Raw genomic sequence first — 17,659 nt, 5'->3', positions numbered from 1 at the left:
TGTGAGGCGAACACAGATTTACTGCTCCAAAAGGTTGTTTCCATACTGCTCTGCAAAAATCTATTCTGCTTGAAGGCTACAGAAGTTGCTACAGCTCTAACTTCATGCATCTTGACTTTCAATAGTTTGAGGTCTGCCTCACTGCAATGCGAATGAGCCTCTCTTATTAAGAGTCTGATGAAGAAGGATAGGGCATTCTTCGACATCTGTAACGAGGGCTTCTTGACCGAGCACCAAAGAGCTTCTGACTTGCCTCGTAACTCTTTCGTTCTGTCCAGGTAGAACTTCAGGGCTCTTACTGGGCATAGGACCTTCTCCAATTCTTCACCAACCACATACGAAAGGTTCAGAATCTCAAAAGCCTTGAGCCAGGGTTGAGAAGGGCGTTCGTTCTTTGCAAGAAATCCTAGTTGCAAGGAGCAGATAGCTTTGTTATCTCTAAAGCCAATGTTCTTACTAAAAGCATGAACCTCACAGACCCTTTTAGCTGTTGCCAGACTAACCAAGAATAGAGTCTTCATAGTGAGGTCCTTAAAAGAAGCCGAGTGCAAGGGCTCAAACCTGTCACTCATGAGGAACTTCAGGACTATATCCAGATTCCAAGCTGGTGATTCCTGGTGCCGTTCCTTAGATGTTTCAAAGGATTTGAGAAGATCCTGCAGGTCTTTATTATTAGAAAGGTCTGAGTTCCTGTGCCTGAAGACGGCCGCTAACATGCCCCTGTATCCCTTGATGGTAGAAGATGAAAACCTACGTTTCCTTCTAAGGTCTAACAGGAAGTCAGCAATCTGAGTCAAACAGGTACTGGACGAGGAAACAGAGTTGACTCTGCACCATTCTCTAAAAACCTCCCACTTGGATTGGTAAACCTTGATGGTAGAAGTCCTCCTTGCTCTTGCAATAGCCCTAGCTGCCTCCTTCAAAACTCCTCAAGCTCTTGTGAGTTTTTCGATAGTCTGAAGGCAGTTAGATGTAAAGCTTGGAAGTTTTGATGGTACCTTTTCAAGTGGGGTTGTTTGAGTAGATCTACTCTTAATGGAAGGCTTCTCGGGGTGTCCACCATCCATTCTAGTACCTCTGTGAACCACTCTCTTGAGGGCCAAAAGGGGGCCACTAGAGTCAATCAGGTTCCCTCGTGCGACACAAACTTTTAAAACACTTTGTACAGAATCTTGAATGGAGGGAATGCGTACACATCCAGGTGGGACCAGTCTAGAATGAAAGCGCCTATGTGGACTGCTTCAAGATCTGGCACTGGGGAGCAGTATGTTTCTAGCCTCTTCGTCTTTGAGGTTGCGAACAGATCTATACACGGACAACCCCAAATTCACCACAGGTTCTTGCAGACCTCTTGTGAAGTGTCCATTCTGTGGACAGAACTTGATCTCTCCTGCTGGGGCTGTTCGCCATCACGCTCTTTTCCCCTTCAATGAACCTTGTTACAAGGGTTACATTCTTCTCTTTTGCTCAGATGAGAAGAACCCTTGCAGTCTTGTAAAGGGACCTCGAGTGGGTTCCGCCTTGTTTGGCCATGTAGGCCAATGCTCTAGTGTTGTCGGCATTGACCTGCACCACTCTGTTCAATACTGACCCTTCGAAACCTTTTGATGGCCAATAGGACTGCTAACAGCTCCTTCTGGTTGATGTGGAGGCTCTCCTGATCTTTTGTCCACAGACCCGAGATCTCCAACTTGCCCAGTGTTGCTCCCCACCCCGAGTCCGAGGCGTCGGAACACAACACAAGATCTGGGTTCCTCTGTTCCAGGGAGAGACCTTCTTTAAGATTGCCCAGATCGTTCCACCACTGAAGGCAACTTCTTACGGATTCCGTAAGGGGGATGCATTTTGTCTCTAGAACCTTTTCCTTGTCCCAATGACGATTGAGGTGGAACTGAAGAGGCCGAAGATTCAGCCTTCCCAGGGAGACAAATTGCTCCAAGGATTAGAGGGTTCCCAGCAGACTCATCCACTCTCTCACAGAACAGTTCCGTTTCTTTAGAAAGGAATGAAGTTTCAGGAGGGCTTGCTCCATCCTTGAGGGTGACGGAAAAGCCCGAAAACTTGACTCTGAATCTCCATCCCCAAATGAAGGATCTTTTGGGATGGTATCAGTTGAGACTTGTCTCTGTTGATAAGAAGACCCAGTTCTTCTGATAACCTCAATGTCATTTGTAGATCCTCCAGGCAGCGACTGTAGGAATGAGCTCTGAGTAGCCAGTCGTCCAGATACAGGGAGGCTCTGATACCTCTTGAGTGCAGTATGCTTGCTACATTTAGCATTAGCTTCGTGAATATTTGAGAGGAGGTGCTGAGGCCGAAACACAGGGCCTGAAACTGGAAGACTTCCTCCTTGTAAACGAACCTCAGGTAATGCTTGAAGCTCGGATGAATGGGGATATGGAAGTAAGCATCCTGGAGGTCTAAAGAGACCATCCAGTCATCCTTTCTTACTGCTGCTAGGACAGACTTCAATGTTTCCATGAAGAACTTTGTCTTCTGAACGAAGGTGTTGAGGGCACTTACGTCCAGGACTGGTCTCCATCCCCCCCGAGTTCTTGGGAACCAGGAATAAGTGGTTGTAGAAACCTGGTAACCGCAAGTCTCGCACCCTCCCTATTGCCTCTTCTCCAAAAAGATAGCCGCAAGTCTCGCACCCTCCTTATTGCCTCTTCTCCAAAAAGAGAGACATTTGAAGTTGTATAGCCTGCCTCTTTGACTCTCTGTATCTGGGAGATAGATCTATCGGAGCACATACTAAAGGTGGTTTCCTTATGAAAGGAATTTTGTATCCCTCCTTCAGTAATTGAACGGACCAAAGGTCTGCTCCCCTCTTCTCCCAAGCGCACCAGAAGTTGTTCAGTCTGGCTCCTACTGCTGTCTGAAGGTGAAAGCAGTCAGACTCTGCTTCGCCCTGGTCTGGATCCTCTTCTCCTTGCTCTCCTTCCCTCGGGTCTGGAACTACCCCTACTGAAAGACTTCCCTCGAAAGGGCTGCGAAAACTAAGGGAATGGAGCTTCTTCCTTCGGCTTGCGGCTAGTGAAGGAAGTAGGTAGGACCTTCCTTGCTGTCTTTGACACCAAATCTTGTGTGGCCTTTTGGATTAAAGCGGATGAAACCTCTCTGACCAGCTCTTGAGGAAAAAGAGAGGAAGAAAGAGGTGCTTACAGCAATTCAGACTTCTGAAAGGGTGTAACCCCAATGGACAGAAAAGAACACATTTGGGCTCTTTTCTTAAGGACCCCCGCCGAGAAAAGGGCTGCCAACTCATTAGATACGTCTCTTACGGCTTTATCCAAGCATGACATGATGTGGATGATACTATCAGTGTAAACATCCTTAAAAGGACGAAACCTTTTTCCCCAAGGCTCCCAGGGTCCAATCAAGGAAATTGAATACCTCGAAGGCTCTGAAGACGCCTTTGAGATGATCAAGTTCTGAAGTTGACCAGAGAATTTTGGTCCTTCTCATGGCCGTTAGACAAGGAGAGTCTACCAGACTTGAAAAGTCTCCTTGGGCAAAAGCAGGAACTCCCAAGGCAAGAACCTCTCCCGTCTCGTACCACAAGCTAGATCTGGAGGCCAATCTAGCCGGGGGAAAAGAGAAAGCCCTTTTTCCCTGGACCTTTTTGGACTGCATTCAGTCTCCCAACATTCTCAAAGCTCTCTTTGATGATCGAGAAAGAACCATCATAGTAAAAAGAGACTCCTTCGCCGCCTTCCCTAGGGTAAACTCTGAAGGAGGTGAACGAGGAGCAACAGGTACAAAATAATCCGGAAACTCTTCCGTAAAAACTCTCATGAGTTTCTTAAGGTCAAACGAAGGATGAAGGGTCTTAGGATCTTCTCCTTCCGAGAATTCCTTTAACAGCTCAATAGGGGAAAGATGATCGTCGATGCCTTCCTCCGACAATGCTCTAACCGAAGTGGAGACGTCTTGATTACCATAAGACAACTCCTTAGGGTCCTGACTTCTGGCATCAAGGGGTCCAGGATCATCACGTCTGGCGTCACGTTGTTCCAACGATTGACGCTCAGAACTAAGAAGCTCGCTATCATTACGATCGCAACTAAGGCGCCCGCGATCTCGACGCTCGGTTCGACTGGCGTCATCACGACGTCCGAGGCTCTTACACTCGGCATCACGTCTGACTTCTTGACGTTCGGCATCTGCTTGACGCTCGGCGTCACGTTCTGCTTGACGCTCGGCGTCAGGTCTAGCTGCTTGACGCTCAGCGTCACGTTTAGCTGCTTGCCGCTCGGTGTCACGTCTGGCTGCTTGACACTCGGCGTCATGTCTGGTCGCTTGACGCTTGGTGTCATGCGGGTCAGTCTCTCGACGTTTAACAGGAGGATCCTTATTACGTCATTCGATGTCGTGTTTGAGTGCTTGAAGCTTGGCGTCATGACTACCATGCTCTCGACGCTTGGAAAGATGTCCGTCGTCAAGAGCCTCCTGACTTATAGCCTTCCGACGCTTGGCGTCAAGGTGAGAAGCTTCCTGACGCTCGGGGTCTTGGCGAGCACTCTCTTGTTGTCAGCAGGCTGATAGACTTGCATGAGAGAAGAGAGTTTCTGCTGCCTATCTTGCAGCATACTAAAATTAGGGTCAACTTGTGGCAAAACAGGAGTCGTTACTTCTACCACAAGCTCGCTTTCTACGTCGCTCAAGGAACGGGCAGAGCGTCCTGAGGGCGACAACCAATCTGACGGTGGAGGAGGAGCATGAACCGAGGTCATGCCAGACACAGAAAATTGTCCTGCAACAGGCTGGGCTGGACGCTTGACAGTTTCCGACATCCTTACAGGACACTTAGCAGGAGAGCCTTCTTCGGAAGAAGGAAAACGCTCCGGACTACTCCAATGACTACAACCAGGAGCTTGCGGCGTCATGACACGACGCTGATTGACAGTATCCATCTTCCTCTTCAGAGGTCTGGAAGCTTGACGCCAGCCCCGTCTGGGCGCTGCGTCATCCGAAGATGATATAAACACTTTCACCTCACCTTTCCCATGGTGAGGGCGAGCGTCCCGTGAAGCGTCAACAGGTACGCTCGAGGGGACGTCTGCTCGGGTGTTAATGCCTCTGGTTTCCTTTCGCCAATCAACATTCCTTCTCCCAGGGGTTAGGAAGCTTGGAAGAGGTCTAAGGCTAGGTGAACGACAGTTCCGAGCAGACGCACCCTCCACTAGACTAAATAAATTAACCGCACTTTTAGCACTGACACTAGCACTTTTTAATTGATTAACATCGGACATTAACTGGTTTCTGTCCGCAGCAAGCGATTCACCTCTTACGCCCAGGGCTTGAATAGCAACCATCATGTCCTTTAGAGATGGTTCACCAGCGGTAACAGTAGTGGGATCTGTAACTGTCACTACAGGGGAATGATTAGGTTCACTGACACGGGAAGAGGAATAATCTCTAGAAGAACGAGAAGAACTTCGTCTAATCCTATCTCTCTCAAGTTTACGAGTGTAGCGGTCAAATTCTAACCACTCACTCTCAGACAACAAAATACATTAATCACAACGATCCCCCAACTCATACACTTTACCTCTGCATTTTACACAAATGGAGTGGGGATCAATAGACGCTTTAGCAAGCCGGGTCTTCCAACCTCTTACACACTTTCTATAAGCTGAAGAAAGGTCAGACATTTTGAATATTTAGAAGAGAGATCAAACGAGTAAGGGTCAAAATAACAAAATTCAAGAGGTTCAAGAAAATCCAAAAGTAAATCTAAACGAGCGAAAGCCAAAACCAAACAGTACATCACCAAGATAACTGCAATAATTCAGGTTTACAACGAGTGAAATATCCAACGATGTCGCCGGTGTGGCGGCAGGGAAGATCTGAGGAATCACTGGAGTGGTTCCAGGTACCTGGCTAGAGGGCGCACTGGTGGTACACCTGGCTACCCAATCGGCGATTGCCGCGAGTTTTGAAATTTCTGCCGTGACGTCAGGGACGTATAGCTATGTATATAACTACCGGGTAAGTCAGATGTTTAAAAATATAAATTCATGTCACCAGCTTCTATGTACGAAAAACTTTAAATTACTCAATAATGCTCTATATTCAGGATGATAAACACACAATTTAATTATCAAAGATAAGGGATTCCCACCATCATAACAATAGCCCTTCAATAATTCACCTCCTTAATCGTGAAAATAAGTCTAAAGCAACACAACTGAATAAGGTTATTTAAACAATATAGTTATTTCATTGTATCTGTGATAAAACATAGTGAAGAGAAATAGGAATCCATTACAAAGTGAGCCATTCTTTTATATGATAAAAACTTACCTGTTGCAATTCTCCATCTTCATTCATCACTTTCCTTCTTTTTCGTCTTGTATTTTCTTCTTCCTCTTCAAAGACCTGATCTCTTGGCATTAATGCATCTAAATATGCCTTAGAATTTGGTTCGATTTTCACAACTGTTAAAAAAATAGTTTTCATTACAATTTTCAACGTAGAGTATTTCAGAATGTTATGATAAAACTTCAAAAAATTATTTAAGGCAATAGTTTAAAATTACATCAAAGCATCCTTAAATATATCAAATTCACAAAAATCTAGCATTTTTGTCTGCAGCAAGACATACAGTGAATGTTCAGTTATAGGACTGTTGTATCCTGTTATTATCTATAACCTCAAATGGCTTCATCATAAACCCCAAAATTTATCATAAATAATTCCATACACATCATTCTACATTTTATTATTATTATTATTAAAAGGAGATTCATCAGCTCAATGAGTCGAGCTTGGCTCTTACCGAGCTGGCCCGATTAAATTTAGGAATAAAAAATATATAGAGCTAAAATATAAAATGAATTACAATTATAGTAAATATAAACGATAAAAAAATAAATACATTATTAGGTAAAAATCTATTAAAATATAAACTTAAATCTTACCTACAAACCCTGTTTCTTAAAATAGTTAAGATCTTGAAAACAGGAATTCTTGCAATCCGATAAAAGGTCAATGAACTTTTCTCACCCAAACATCAATTTTCTTCTACAAATGATGAAAAAAAGATCAGGTGACATGAGACGGTTAGAACACGAGTATGTTCCCTAAGGACCTAAGTTGTTATCTGGACCACTTGTGTTTCGTCCAACTGGTCAACAGCATAAAGAGATACCCAGAATAGTTACCTTCGCCAACGAAGTTGGAAGGAGGTTATGTTTTCACCCGTTTGTGTGTCTGTAATTTGTGTGTGCGTTTGTTGGTGAACAGCTTCCTGGCCACAATTTTAATCGTAGAGTAATGAAACTTGCTGAGATTAACTGTTATGTACAAAGCTGGAAATTATTAAATTTTGGAAGGTCAAGGTCTCGCTCAAGAAAAAGGCCCAATTCACGTAATCAGCCATAAGGTTGGACATCGTTGTCACAGAGACTTCAAAATTTGGTTCATATTTTTGTGTATGAAAATCCACGCCAATTTATACACGTGAAGGTTAAAGGTCACGGTTGAACAAAGGGTCGAGAAATAAGTTGTCGTGATGGAGGTCTGCGCTCTACTGAGTGCCCCTCTAGTTATGGAACCGTTAAGGGAGCCGGCATGCCAATGCCATTTCTTAAGGACAGGACTTCGACATTCATACTACTTAATAAGGTGACTTGAGACATCTCCAAACCGCATATGATTTCCGCCTCTGACCTTCAGTTTTGTGACGCCAGTGTGACTTAACCAGAAAATAAAAGCAAACTCTATCTCCTCCCTTGACACTTAATATTAAGACCTGAGAATATTAGCTAATCTAGACCTCCCATCAAGTGACAAGTTTTTACTAGAAGTAATTTTTTTGCTAGATTTGAATTTTTTTCATTATGGTGAAAAAAATCAGGGGGAAAAAGGAAGAAAAATTAAACAAAAATTAGAACCAAGAGAGTCATTTAATTAATCTATAATGACTTTTCTAAATTATACCAAACTTCAATGCTACAGCTTTACAACTAAAGGAAAAAGTAGAATATAAAGGTCAATAAGTATAGTTTTGATACTGCTATTCAATGTTTTTCTTTGCATTTTTACAAAGACACTAGTAATAAATCATGACTCATGAATTTATACTACTTTTTGGGTATTAACCCTTTTACCCCAAATGGACGTACTGGTACGTTTCACAAAACTCATCCCTTTACCTCCATGGACGTACAGGTACATCCCTGCAAAAAACTGTTTTTTACATTTTTTGGCATGTTTTTGATAACTTTATGAGAAACTTCAGGCATTTTCCAAAATAATGAGACCAACCTGACCTCTCTATGTCGAAAATTAAGGCTGTTAGGGCAATTTAAAAAAAAATATATTGCAAAAAGTGCTTGAAAAAAAAAAAACGCCTGGGGTTAAGGGTTGGAAAGTTCCAAATAGCGTTGGGGGTAAAAGGGTTAATACACCATAACTATGTAATTTACCAAAATTTAATCATAAATGAAGATCCCTTTGCCCAATATCTTTGCTTCTTTAAGGCTCCTGGTCATATAATATCTCTCTCTCTCTCTCTCTCTCTCTCTCTCTCTCTCTCTCTCTCTCTCTCTCTCTCTCTCTCTCTATGTGCTAATATTGCAGACGTTATACGAATATTATAGTGAATTTTCCTCTATGTTAGTGAGATGTTTTGATTTCCTTCTCCTCTTTGGCATGATGAAATTCTCACCAAAAACAAAGGAAAACATGTAAAGGCAAGCAAATAAAGGTCAAACTCAAATGTTTTGTATTTTTACAAAAACAATATTGATAAATCATGATTATTAAAGGCAGAAGGCACACCTTTTGTGGCCATGGAGGCTTCAGCCTTGGCCTCTCTCCATTCTGTTTCCTGGCTCGACCAGCGGTCTGGAGCAGTGACGTACTTCGCAAAGTCAAAGAGCTTGTTGACCACAGAGGCTTCTGGGAAGTACAAAAGCCTTGTGCTGTTTGGGGGCAAGGCGGCCACATTCCTAGGCCACAAGACAGCAACCCTGAGTGATAACTGGGTTTTGATGAGGTGAGATGCAGTGGTCTCTTGCTTCTCAAACTAGGTTAGCCCAAAGATGGCATTGGCGTTAAGAAACTCGTTGATGCGGGATGCCTGGTCTCTCCTGTTGGAGAGTTGTGTACAGGCAGCAGTGGATTCATGGAAGACTGCTTTGCAGGACTCTCTGATCCACCAAGCGGTTGCCTTCAAGGCCTCTGGTCTTTTGAAAAGGACAGTGTGAGTTTGGGCAAGCCTGCAAGTTCGGGATGAAGGAAGGGCTGCGCGTCCGCTGCGAGACCCTGTTCCGCATCTCTTCACGAAAAGAGCCTATGTTAGCACAGCCTTTTTGACTACTCCAACCAGCTCCATTTAGGCAGGGCTTGTCGCCCCTAAAACTTCACCAATCGGATAACTGTTCGTTATCCAATTTCAATAACAGATTCCAGCTCAAACTGAAGTAACCTCCCTGATTAATGGATGAGGGTTTGGACACCTCGTAGCACCAAATAGATGACGGCAGGGTCTTAGTTGATGTGCAGGTAGACTGGTCCCCAGCTGTAGCATTGGTTCTTCTGGCTATACAATGACATAATGACATCACCCAAAGCAGACTGTTATCAACACTGGAGGTGACATGTTCAAATTAAAGAGCACCTGAACTCAAAGGTCTCTCTTAAACATGAGTCTGTGCTTAACATGTTCATACTCCGGCCTTAAGCAGGGGAAATAATATTTCTATGGTTTTTATGTTTTATTGGATTTCCAATTCTAGCCTTTCACAGGAAAGTTTTTGAAGACCACACACCATATTAACCCCCCAAAAGAGAGCTTAGCAATTCTAACAATAAATCATGTCTCCCAATCTCTCTTTCTCCTTGTTCTGCATAATATTAGTAGCAATGGTAAAATTGCCATCTGACAGCTTATCACTCCATTGAGCATTATTTGCTTGTCATCAAAGATTAATTCAATCTTATTAGATTTCTATTTGCACTTCTCCAACTTGTTTTGCTATGCTTTGTAATTAAAAACTGATCTTCAATTCATATACACAGGACTGTGGGACTAACCTCACTACCCAAAAGCCTCAGCTAGCCTGCAATCATTAGAAATTATTTATCAATGAAAAAAGAATTTCATGACATATTTCCTAATAGTTAGGAGTCTCCTCATTGAAATTTTACATAGATATGTAAAGCATGAGTGGTTTTGAGTGCATCACAAAAATCTTGCCTATTTGGTAAAATCTAGGGATTGGTTTCATTAAATTAAATATCAATTCTTTTTAAATTAGACATGTAGAACGAGAATAAATATATCAGGGTCAGAGAGCAATTCCCCAAGACTCCTTTACGAAATGGTAATACTGAGCTTCCCAGACGCTGACTATATGTCGGTTTTGAAAAGTGTCAATAAAAACCCTTTTAACTTCTTGTTGTACTCCAAGATCAAAGAGAGAGCAGGAGGGAGGTCAGCAGCCTACATTATGCTAACTCAGCAAAAAAGACACACCCGTTGAGATACTACTGCTAGAGAGTTGTAGGGTCCTTTGACTGGCCAGACAGTACTACATTGGATCCTTCTCTCTGGTAACAGTTCATTTTCCCTTTGCCTACCCATACAACAAATAGTCTGGTATATTCTTTACATATTTTCCTCTGTCCTCATACACCTGACAACACTTACATATTTTCCTCTGTCCTCATACACCTGACAACACTGAGATTACTAAACAATTCTTCTCAACCCAAGGGGTTAACTACTACACTGTATTTGTTCAGTGACTACTTTCCTCTTGGTAAGGGTAGAAGAGACTCTTTAGCTATGGTAAGCAGCTTTTCTAGGAAAAGGACAGTCCAAAATTAAACCATTGTTCTCTAGTCCTGGGTAGTGCCATAGCCTCTATACCATGGTCTTCCAGTGTCTTGGGTTAAAGTTCTCTTGCTTGAAGGTACACTCGGGCACACTATTCTATCTAATTTCTCTTCCTCTTGTTTTGTTAAAGTTTTTATAGTTTATAGAGGAAGTATTTATTTTAATGTTGTTACTGTTCTTAAAATATTTTATTTTTCCTCGTTTCTTTTCTTCACTGGGCTATTTTCCCTGTTGGAGCCCCTGGGCTTATAGCATCCTGCTTTCCCAATGTAGTAATAATAATAATAATAATAATAATAATAAAAGTTGGCATTCAAACAGGCTCTGCTACCACCGCCCATAACACCTTGGGGTTATAATGCCCCACCCTAGGGAAGTTGAGTAAGACGAGATCCCTTCAAGCTGAGATAGTTAGGTGAACAGTTACATTAAGTTGTGTTGGGTATCTTTTCTGGTGTCTGCAGAACAGGAAAACACAAGTACTGTACTATGATTTATACAAGATATTAGAATTCCCAAGTGCATTTCCTACCCTTCTTCACTCGGACTCGGTTCTTAGGGTAACAGTAACAAATACTTTAAAATTGAAGAGACTCATAATTTGTATTCACTTAAATTACTTTGTCAATAAAAACTTGTTTTTTTTTTTAATATATTATCCATATCTCATGACTTCTGACATTTATAATTTGTCATATTAAAAATCAGTCAACTAAATATATAAAACTAGATTGTGACATAAGTTGCAAGTCAGTTCTTAAATTTAATTTTCAAAATAATTTTCACACAAGCATTATAATACTTCTAACCAAACCACCCATCATTCAAATCAACCACAGCCATTGTAGCTTTGGCTAGAATACTAAAAAAGTGAAGTTCCTACAAGCACCAAACCTTAAAATTTGAGAGGTACATGGACAGTGCTATTAGCCAGGAAACAATTTGATTCTATTGAAACTGGGAATGAAGTGTCTTGGAAATCTGCAGACTATAATTTTGGAATTAGCAAAAATTGGTTTGTAAGAAAAAAACTAATTTCATTCTTTAAATAATTACATAATAATCTTTCTACTTAATCTCTGACTGAGTGAACCCAGTAAAATTACTACTTCATCAAATGAAAACTAAATTTTGTATGCAATTTAGATTTTTAAGTAATTCATAACTATTGAACATTAACTTGAATTTTACATACCGGTACAGTTACAGAAATCCATATATAAATAATTCTGACTATACTAATGATAAGTTTAAGGTAAGATACCGAATTCAAGTACAATAAACAGTAAAACCTACGTAAAAACTCCTTGTCATCTGTGATGAATAAGTTTTGCGTTTCTTGGGTTTTTGCAGCAAATTTTGTCAGTGCTCTCTCAATATCCCTCTTTTGTGCTGCTGCTTTTTCTCTTATGGCTTCATATTCAGTAACTGGTTGTTTGTATGTATGTGAAAAACTGAAAAAAAATAAAAAGATCAAATTCAGTATTTAAGTACTTAACATTTCTGGTGCTACAGGTTATAAAAGAAAAGTCTTGGTCAACATTCTCAACAATTAAGAGGATTAACACGATTACCCCCTCCTGTATTCCGATATTACTACTACAATGTATGACCACTGGTGGCTGTCATATTAGAAAAACTCATTACATCTTTGTCCCGACTAGATGTGAAGAGGAGGGCGGGATCAAATGAGTGTTGCGCAAGTAGTGAAATAGTAAATTTCACTTTTAAGATTCTTCTTATTTCAGTGACTTATCAAACATTAATTTTGATGATTCCCAAATTGATCACAAGATACTGATATTAGAGACAAATAAAGGGAAGATGGTATATTTCCTAATAAAATCTATTTGTTCAGCTACTGATTATGAAGTACATTAGTGCATCAATCTAAAGGTTTTTGGAGAATGTTGCAATAAACGTACATAACCTCTTCCTTGAGGATTACATACTGTTCAGTAACTCACATTCTCTAGGGCATGGAGTATAAACATTTAGCATTGTTTCTTGTAAACATAGAACTAGAGGCAAGTGATCATGAATTAGAAATCACAACTCTTAATACCTAGTCCTTAGACTTCAACCATTCCATAGGAAAATATAAGAACTGCTTGGATTTTATAAAAAAAAAAAAAAATTTGTGAATGAAGATTATGCTAAGCTTGATTTAACATTCTTCTTAGCAGCCTTTTGATTTACTTGTGAAGGAAGATGCTGAATCTTGACATTGATTTTAGATATACAGTATTCAAGTTTCTTAAAGATTCATCTTTGTCTTGAGATGAAATATATTCATTTGCAATAGCTTTTTCTATATTTCTCATTGGAAGGGAGAGGGATGGAGGTCTCCTCCTTATTTGATTAACTCTTTGGCAATCAAGGGATATGATCAAATTCTTGACCCCCTAGACAAGAGATAGAAGTCCCTCCCGTTGTCAATTTTTAAAGAAAATTACAGTATTCACTAATAATTGGAAATTGCACATTAACCTAGAATGGGATTAGAGCCTCAGTTAAAAAAGACGCTCATTTAAATGCCTCAGTTGGTTCTTTTTTTTCTACACACCTGTAATAATTTGTGTGTATATATATATATATATATATATATATATATATATATATATATATATATATATATATATATATATATATATATATATATATATATATATATATTTATATATATATATATATATATACATATATATATATATATATATATATATATATATATATATATATATATAATATATATATATATATATATATATATGTATATATATATATATATATATATATATATATAACGGATTTTGAGCGAAGCGAAAAATCTATTTTTGGGTAAGATAGCCATGTCGTCCTGATGGAAGTTCCTTAAAGGCAGCTTCCTAGGGTATATTACAACTACAGCGATATTCCCAGAGAATTTACCTTCAGGTACCCAGAATTCTAACTCCTGGAGCGAGTATCCCTAAGAAAGACCTTAGGGATATCGTAAATATCAGTGGACGTATTCTTGACACGCCTCATAGCAATCTATACCCCGAATAGAGTTAACACTTCGTAGGGGTAAAATGGCAAGAAAACGAAAACGATAAGAAAGGGGGGGGAGCCGTTCATAAGGCATCCCTCCTCCCCGTTTCGAAAGCGTGCCCTGCGCCGCTCACGGCGCCATCTGTATTCCTTGTAGCGATACACGAGGTGCTACAGATACTGTATGTAGGGAGGGGTCCTACTATCCTTTTCACTCCTATTTATTTTGAAAAGGAGCAGGGCGGGTCCATCAGGACGACATGGCTATCTTACCCAAAAATAGATTTTTCGCTTCGCTCAAAATCCGTTTTTTGGGCTCAAGCCATGTCGTCCTGATGGAAGTATACCAGAGCATTACTGTATCTGTGGATTCTCAATACGTGCCGTACTCCTCAAGAATGTTTCTTAGTCAACTCGACTGACAGACCTAAGATGTTACCGTTATACATCTTTTCACTAATCATAAGCCATGAGAGTGCTTCCTGCCCCCTACAGGGAGGAGTCTTACTAGACTCTAGAAACGAACGAAGAGTACATATACCTATGTATGAATCACTCGCTAGCCAGTACCATATAGTGGTCTCACTCTATATGAAGCGAAGTCTCACGGGACTACCGTATCCAAAAGAAAAAGTCCCGACCAGCACCCTGGTCGAAGTAGAATAGACAAAAGGTTATATCTGCGTAGGATTAAACTTGCTGCTACCACCGTCCTCAGAAAGAGGTGGAGTCCTTATTGCTAAGGAAAGTATAAACCAGTATAATCCAGGCTTTGCATTAAGGAATAGGCTATTATAGATATCCCCGATTAATATACATAGGCTAAATGCTCAAAAAACAATATGAAATCAAAATATAGGTGAAGGAGACGCAAGGTTCCCGAGAACAAGTTTATTGAGAAACAATAAATAGATATGGTCACCATAAGTATGTACATATGCTAGGTGGATGACCAACAATTTTCACAAGTACTGTAGTGCATGGATGAATGATTATCTGAAAGAAAACATATGTGTCACTTACACATACAGTACCCCGGTATCAAACTTAACGTCCATGTTACTACTTTGCTGACAATAGCGTTGGCAAACGCTTGGCACCCTGTCTGTACTTATGTTACCATCACCATCACGTTGGAACAGTCACTGTGGGCTCTGAGAGCCTACACTACCAGTTATATCAACATATATAACTAACTATTCACCCAAGAATCCAAGTCCCAAATGATTCCGCTGTTCCTCGCAGAGTTAAACAGCAGGGTTAACGACGCAACCAACTGCTACCACAGACCTCTTTAGCTGCTCCACTTGCTTAGCATAGTGGCGAAAGAATAACCTGGAAGACTTCCAGCCAGTGTATGAACGAAGGTGTTCAAAATCCATAAAATTAAAGAAGTTTAAAGATGAAGCAACTTTCCTCGGATCATGACCTGCGGGTGAACTGTCAGGATCCGCTCTGCGAATAAAATATGTAATTTTCGCCCTAAGTTGATTTAAAGATAAATTCGAGCCCGATGTTTCTCCTCTGAATAGTTGGCCCCCATGGAAGTCTGAAGTTCTACGAAGATAGACCTTAAGGCATTCTACGGGACATAGAGATGCATCTTCTTTCAGAGGGCAGATTCTCCAGGGACCCCACCTGTTGGTGGGCAACTCGTTCTTAGCGAGAAACGTAGGGTCCGGAAACAGGTTCAGTTCTCCCCCATCCAGGAACTGAACTCGGCCCTCCTCTCTCGAGAGGGCCACAATCTCACTAACTCTGGCCCCAGAAGCAAGGGCAAAAAGGAAGATCACTTTTTGAGTCAGGTCCTTCAACGCACATTCCTCATTATCTAGTAATGAGGCAAAATGAAGGACTTTGTCTAATGACCATGAAATAGGCTTTGGAGGAGCTGATGGTCTAAGCCTAGCACAGGCCTTTGGGATCTTAATAAACATTTCGTTAGCGAGGTCTACCTGGAAGGCATATAGAATGGGTCTTGTTAGAGCTGACTTACATGTAGAAATTGTGTTCGCCGCCAGCCCCTGTCCGTGGAGGTGAATGAAGAAGGATAGGCAGAACTCCGTAGAGATCTCGTGCGGGTTCTTATCTTTGACAAAGGCTACCCATTTCTTCCATGCAGATTCGTACTGCCTCCTAGTAGACTTACACTTGTATTCTTCCAGGAAGTCGATACTATCTTTCGAGATTCCGAACCGTTTCTTCACCGCTAGGGAGAGAAAATCATGAGCTGCAGGGTTCGGGTCTTCTGTAATGAAGCGAAGACAGTCGACTTCTGGACTTGCTGGGACAGAACTGGGTCCGGGAGTGGTAGGAACTTCAGTCGTAGTTCCAGAGCCAGAGGGAACCATACACTGTTCGGCCACTTGTGGGCCACTATTGCTGCTACTCCCTTGAAGGATCTCAGTTTGTTGAGGACCCTCAACATCAGATTGTGAGGGGGAAACAGGTAGATCCTGGACCATCTGTTCCAATCGAGGGACATCGCATCTATTGCTTCTGCCGCAGGGTCCACATATGGGGACACATATTTCGGCAGCTTCTTGTTGTCCTTCGTCGCGAAGAGGTCTATCTGCAGTTCCGGGACTTGACTCAAGATGAAAGAGAATGATCCTGCGTCTAGGGACCATTCTGTCTCTATCGGTGTTACCCTGGATAGAGCGTCCGCGGTCACATTCCGGACTCCTTGAAGGTGAACTGCTGACAGGTGCCACTTCTTCTTCTCCGCCAGTCGGAATATGGCTAACATCACCTGGTTGAGAGGTGGGGATCTCGATCCCCGCCGATTCAGACATTTCACAACCACCTCGCTGTCCAGTACCAACCTTACGTGGATCGAGTGACGTGGGGATACTTTCTTCAGGGTCAGAAGTACTGCCATAGCTTCTAGAAAGTTTATGTGAAAGGTCCCAAATAGCTTGGACCAGATTCCTTGCACTTTTTTCCGATGGGAGTGACCCCCCCACCCTACCTTTGAGGCGTCTGTGTGGATTGTCACTGACGGGGGGGGTGGCTGAAGAGGTAGAGACCTCTTTAGACGACTGGCTTGAGACCACGGTCTGAGAAGAGAACGTAGCCGAAGTGGGACCGGTCTTTTCACGTCCCTTCGCTCTTTCGATGCAAAGGTTCTCCATACTCCCGCTGCATCTTTTAGCTGTGCTCTTAGCACAGGGTCTGTTACTGATGCAAACTGAAGAGAGCCCAAAACCCTCTCTTGTTCGCGTCTTGATATCCTCTCGGAACCTAGAAGTCTCCTGACAGACCCTGCTATTTCCTTCCTCTTTGACATCGGGATGGAAAGACGGTGTGACACTAAATCCCAGTGAATTCCCAACCACTGGAACCTCTGAGCTGGAGAAAGACGAGACTTCTTTCTGTTGATCATGAAGCCTAGATATTCCAGGAGCTGAATCACTTGTAGGGAAGCTTGCAAGCATTCTGCTCTGGATGCTGCCCACACCAACCAATCGTCCAGGTAAGCTACTACCTGGAACCCTTTTAGGCGTAACTGTTTGAGAGCTGCGCTCGCAAGCTTCGTAAAGATCCTTGGGGCTATGTTTAGTCCGAAGGGCATCGCCCTGAAAGCGTAAAGTTTTTGTTGTAGCTTGAATCCTAGGTAGGGGGAGAGACGACGACTTATTGGAACGTGCCAATATGCGTCTGACAAGTCGATGGAGACGGTATATGCCCTCTTGGGCAGTAAGGCCCTTATGTGTTGTAACGTTAACATTTTGAACTTGTGGTTCACTATGAACTTGTTGAGTGGTGACAAGT

The 17,659-nt window shown here is 41.8% G+C and overlaps 1 protein-coding gene across 2 annotated transcripts in view; it reads right to left on the bottom strand.

Moving 5' to 3' along the window:
- Window positions 1-17,659, bottom strand: part of Taf8 (TBP-associated factor 8) — a 670,932-nt gene that overhangs the window by 61,364 nt on the left and 591,909 nt on the right. For both annotated transcript variants that reach the window (XM_068355045.1, XM_068355044.1), the window contains 2 exons: window positions 12,149-12,306; window positions 6,310-6,443 (listed from right to left, as the gene is read on the bottom strand). In XM_068355045.1, the coding sequence (XP_068211146.1) occupies window positions 6,310-6,443; window positions 12,149-12,306 (292 nt within the window). The remainder of the gene's footprint in view (window positions 1-6,309; window positions 6,444-12,148; window positions 12,307-17,659) is intronic.

The sequence above is a fragment of the Palaemon carinicauda genome, chromosome 31 (genome assembly GCF_036898095.1).
Source record: "Palaemon carinicauda isolate YSFRI2023 chromosome 31, ASM3689809v2, whole genome shotgun sequence".
NCBI classification, from domain to species: Eukaryota; Metazoa; Arthropoda; class Malacostraca; order Decapoda; family Palaemonidae; genus Palaemon; species Palaemon carinicauda.
This window is presented reverse-complemented; position numbering and strand designations above follow the sequence as displayed.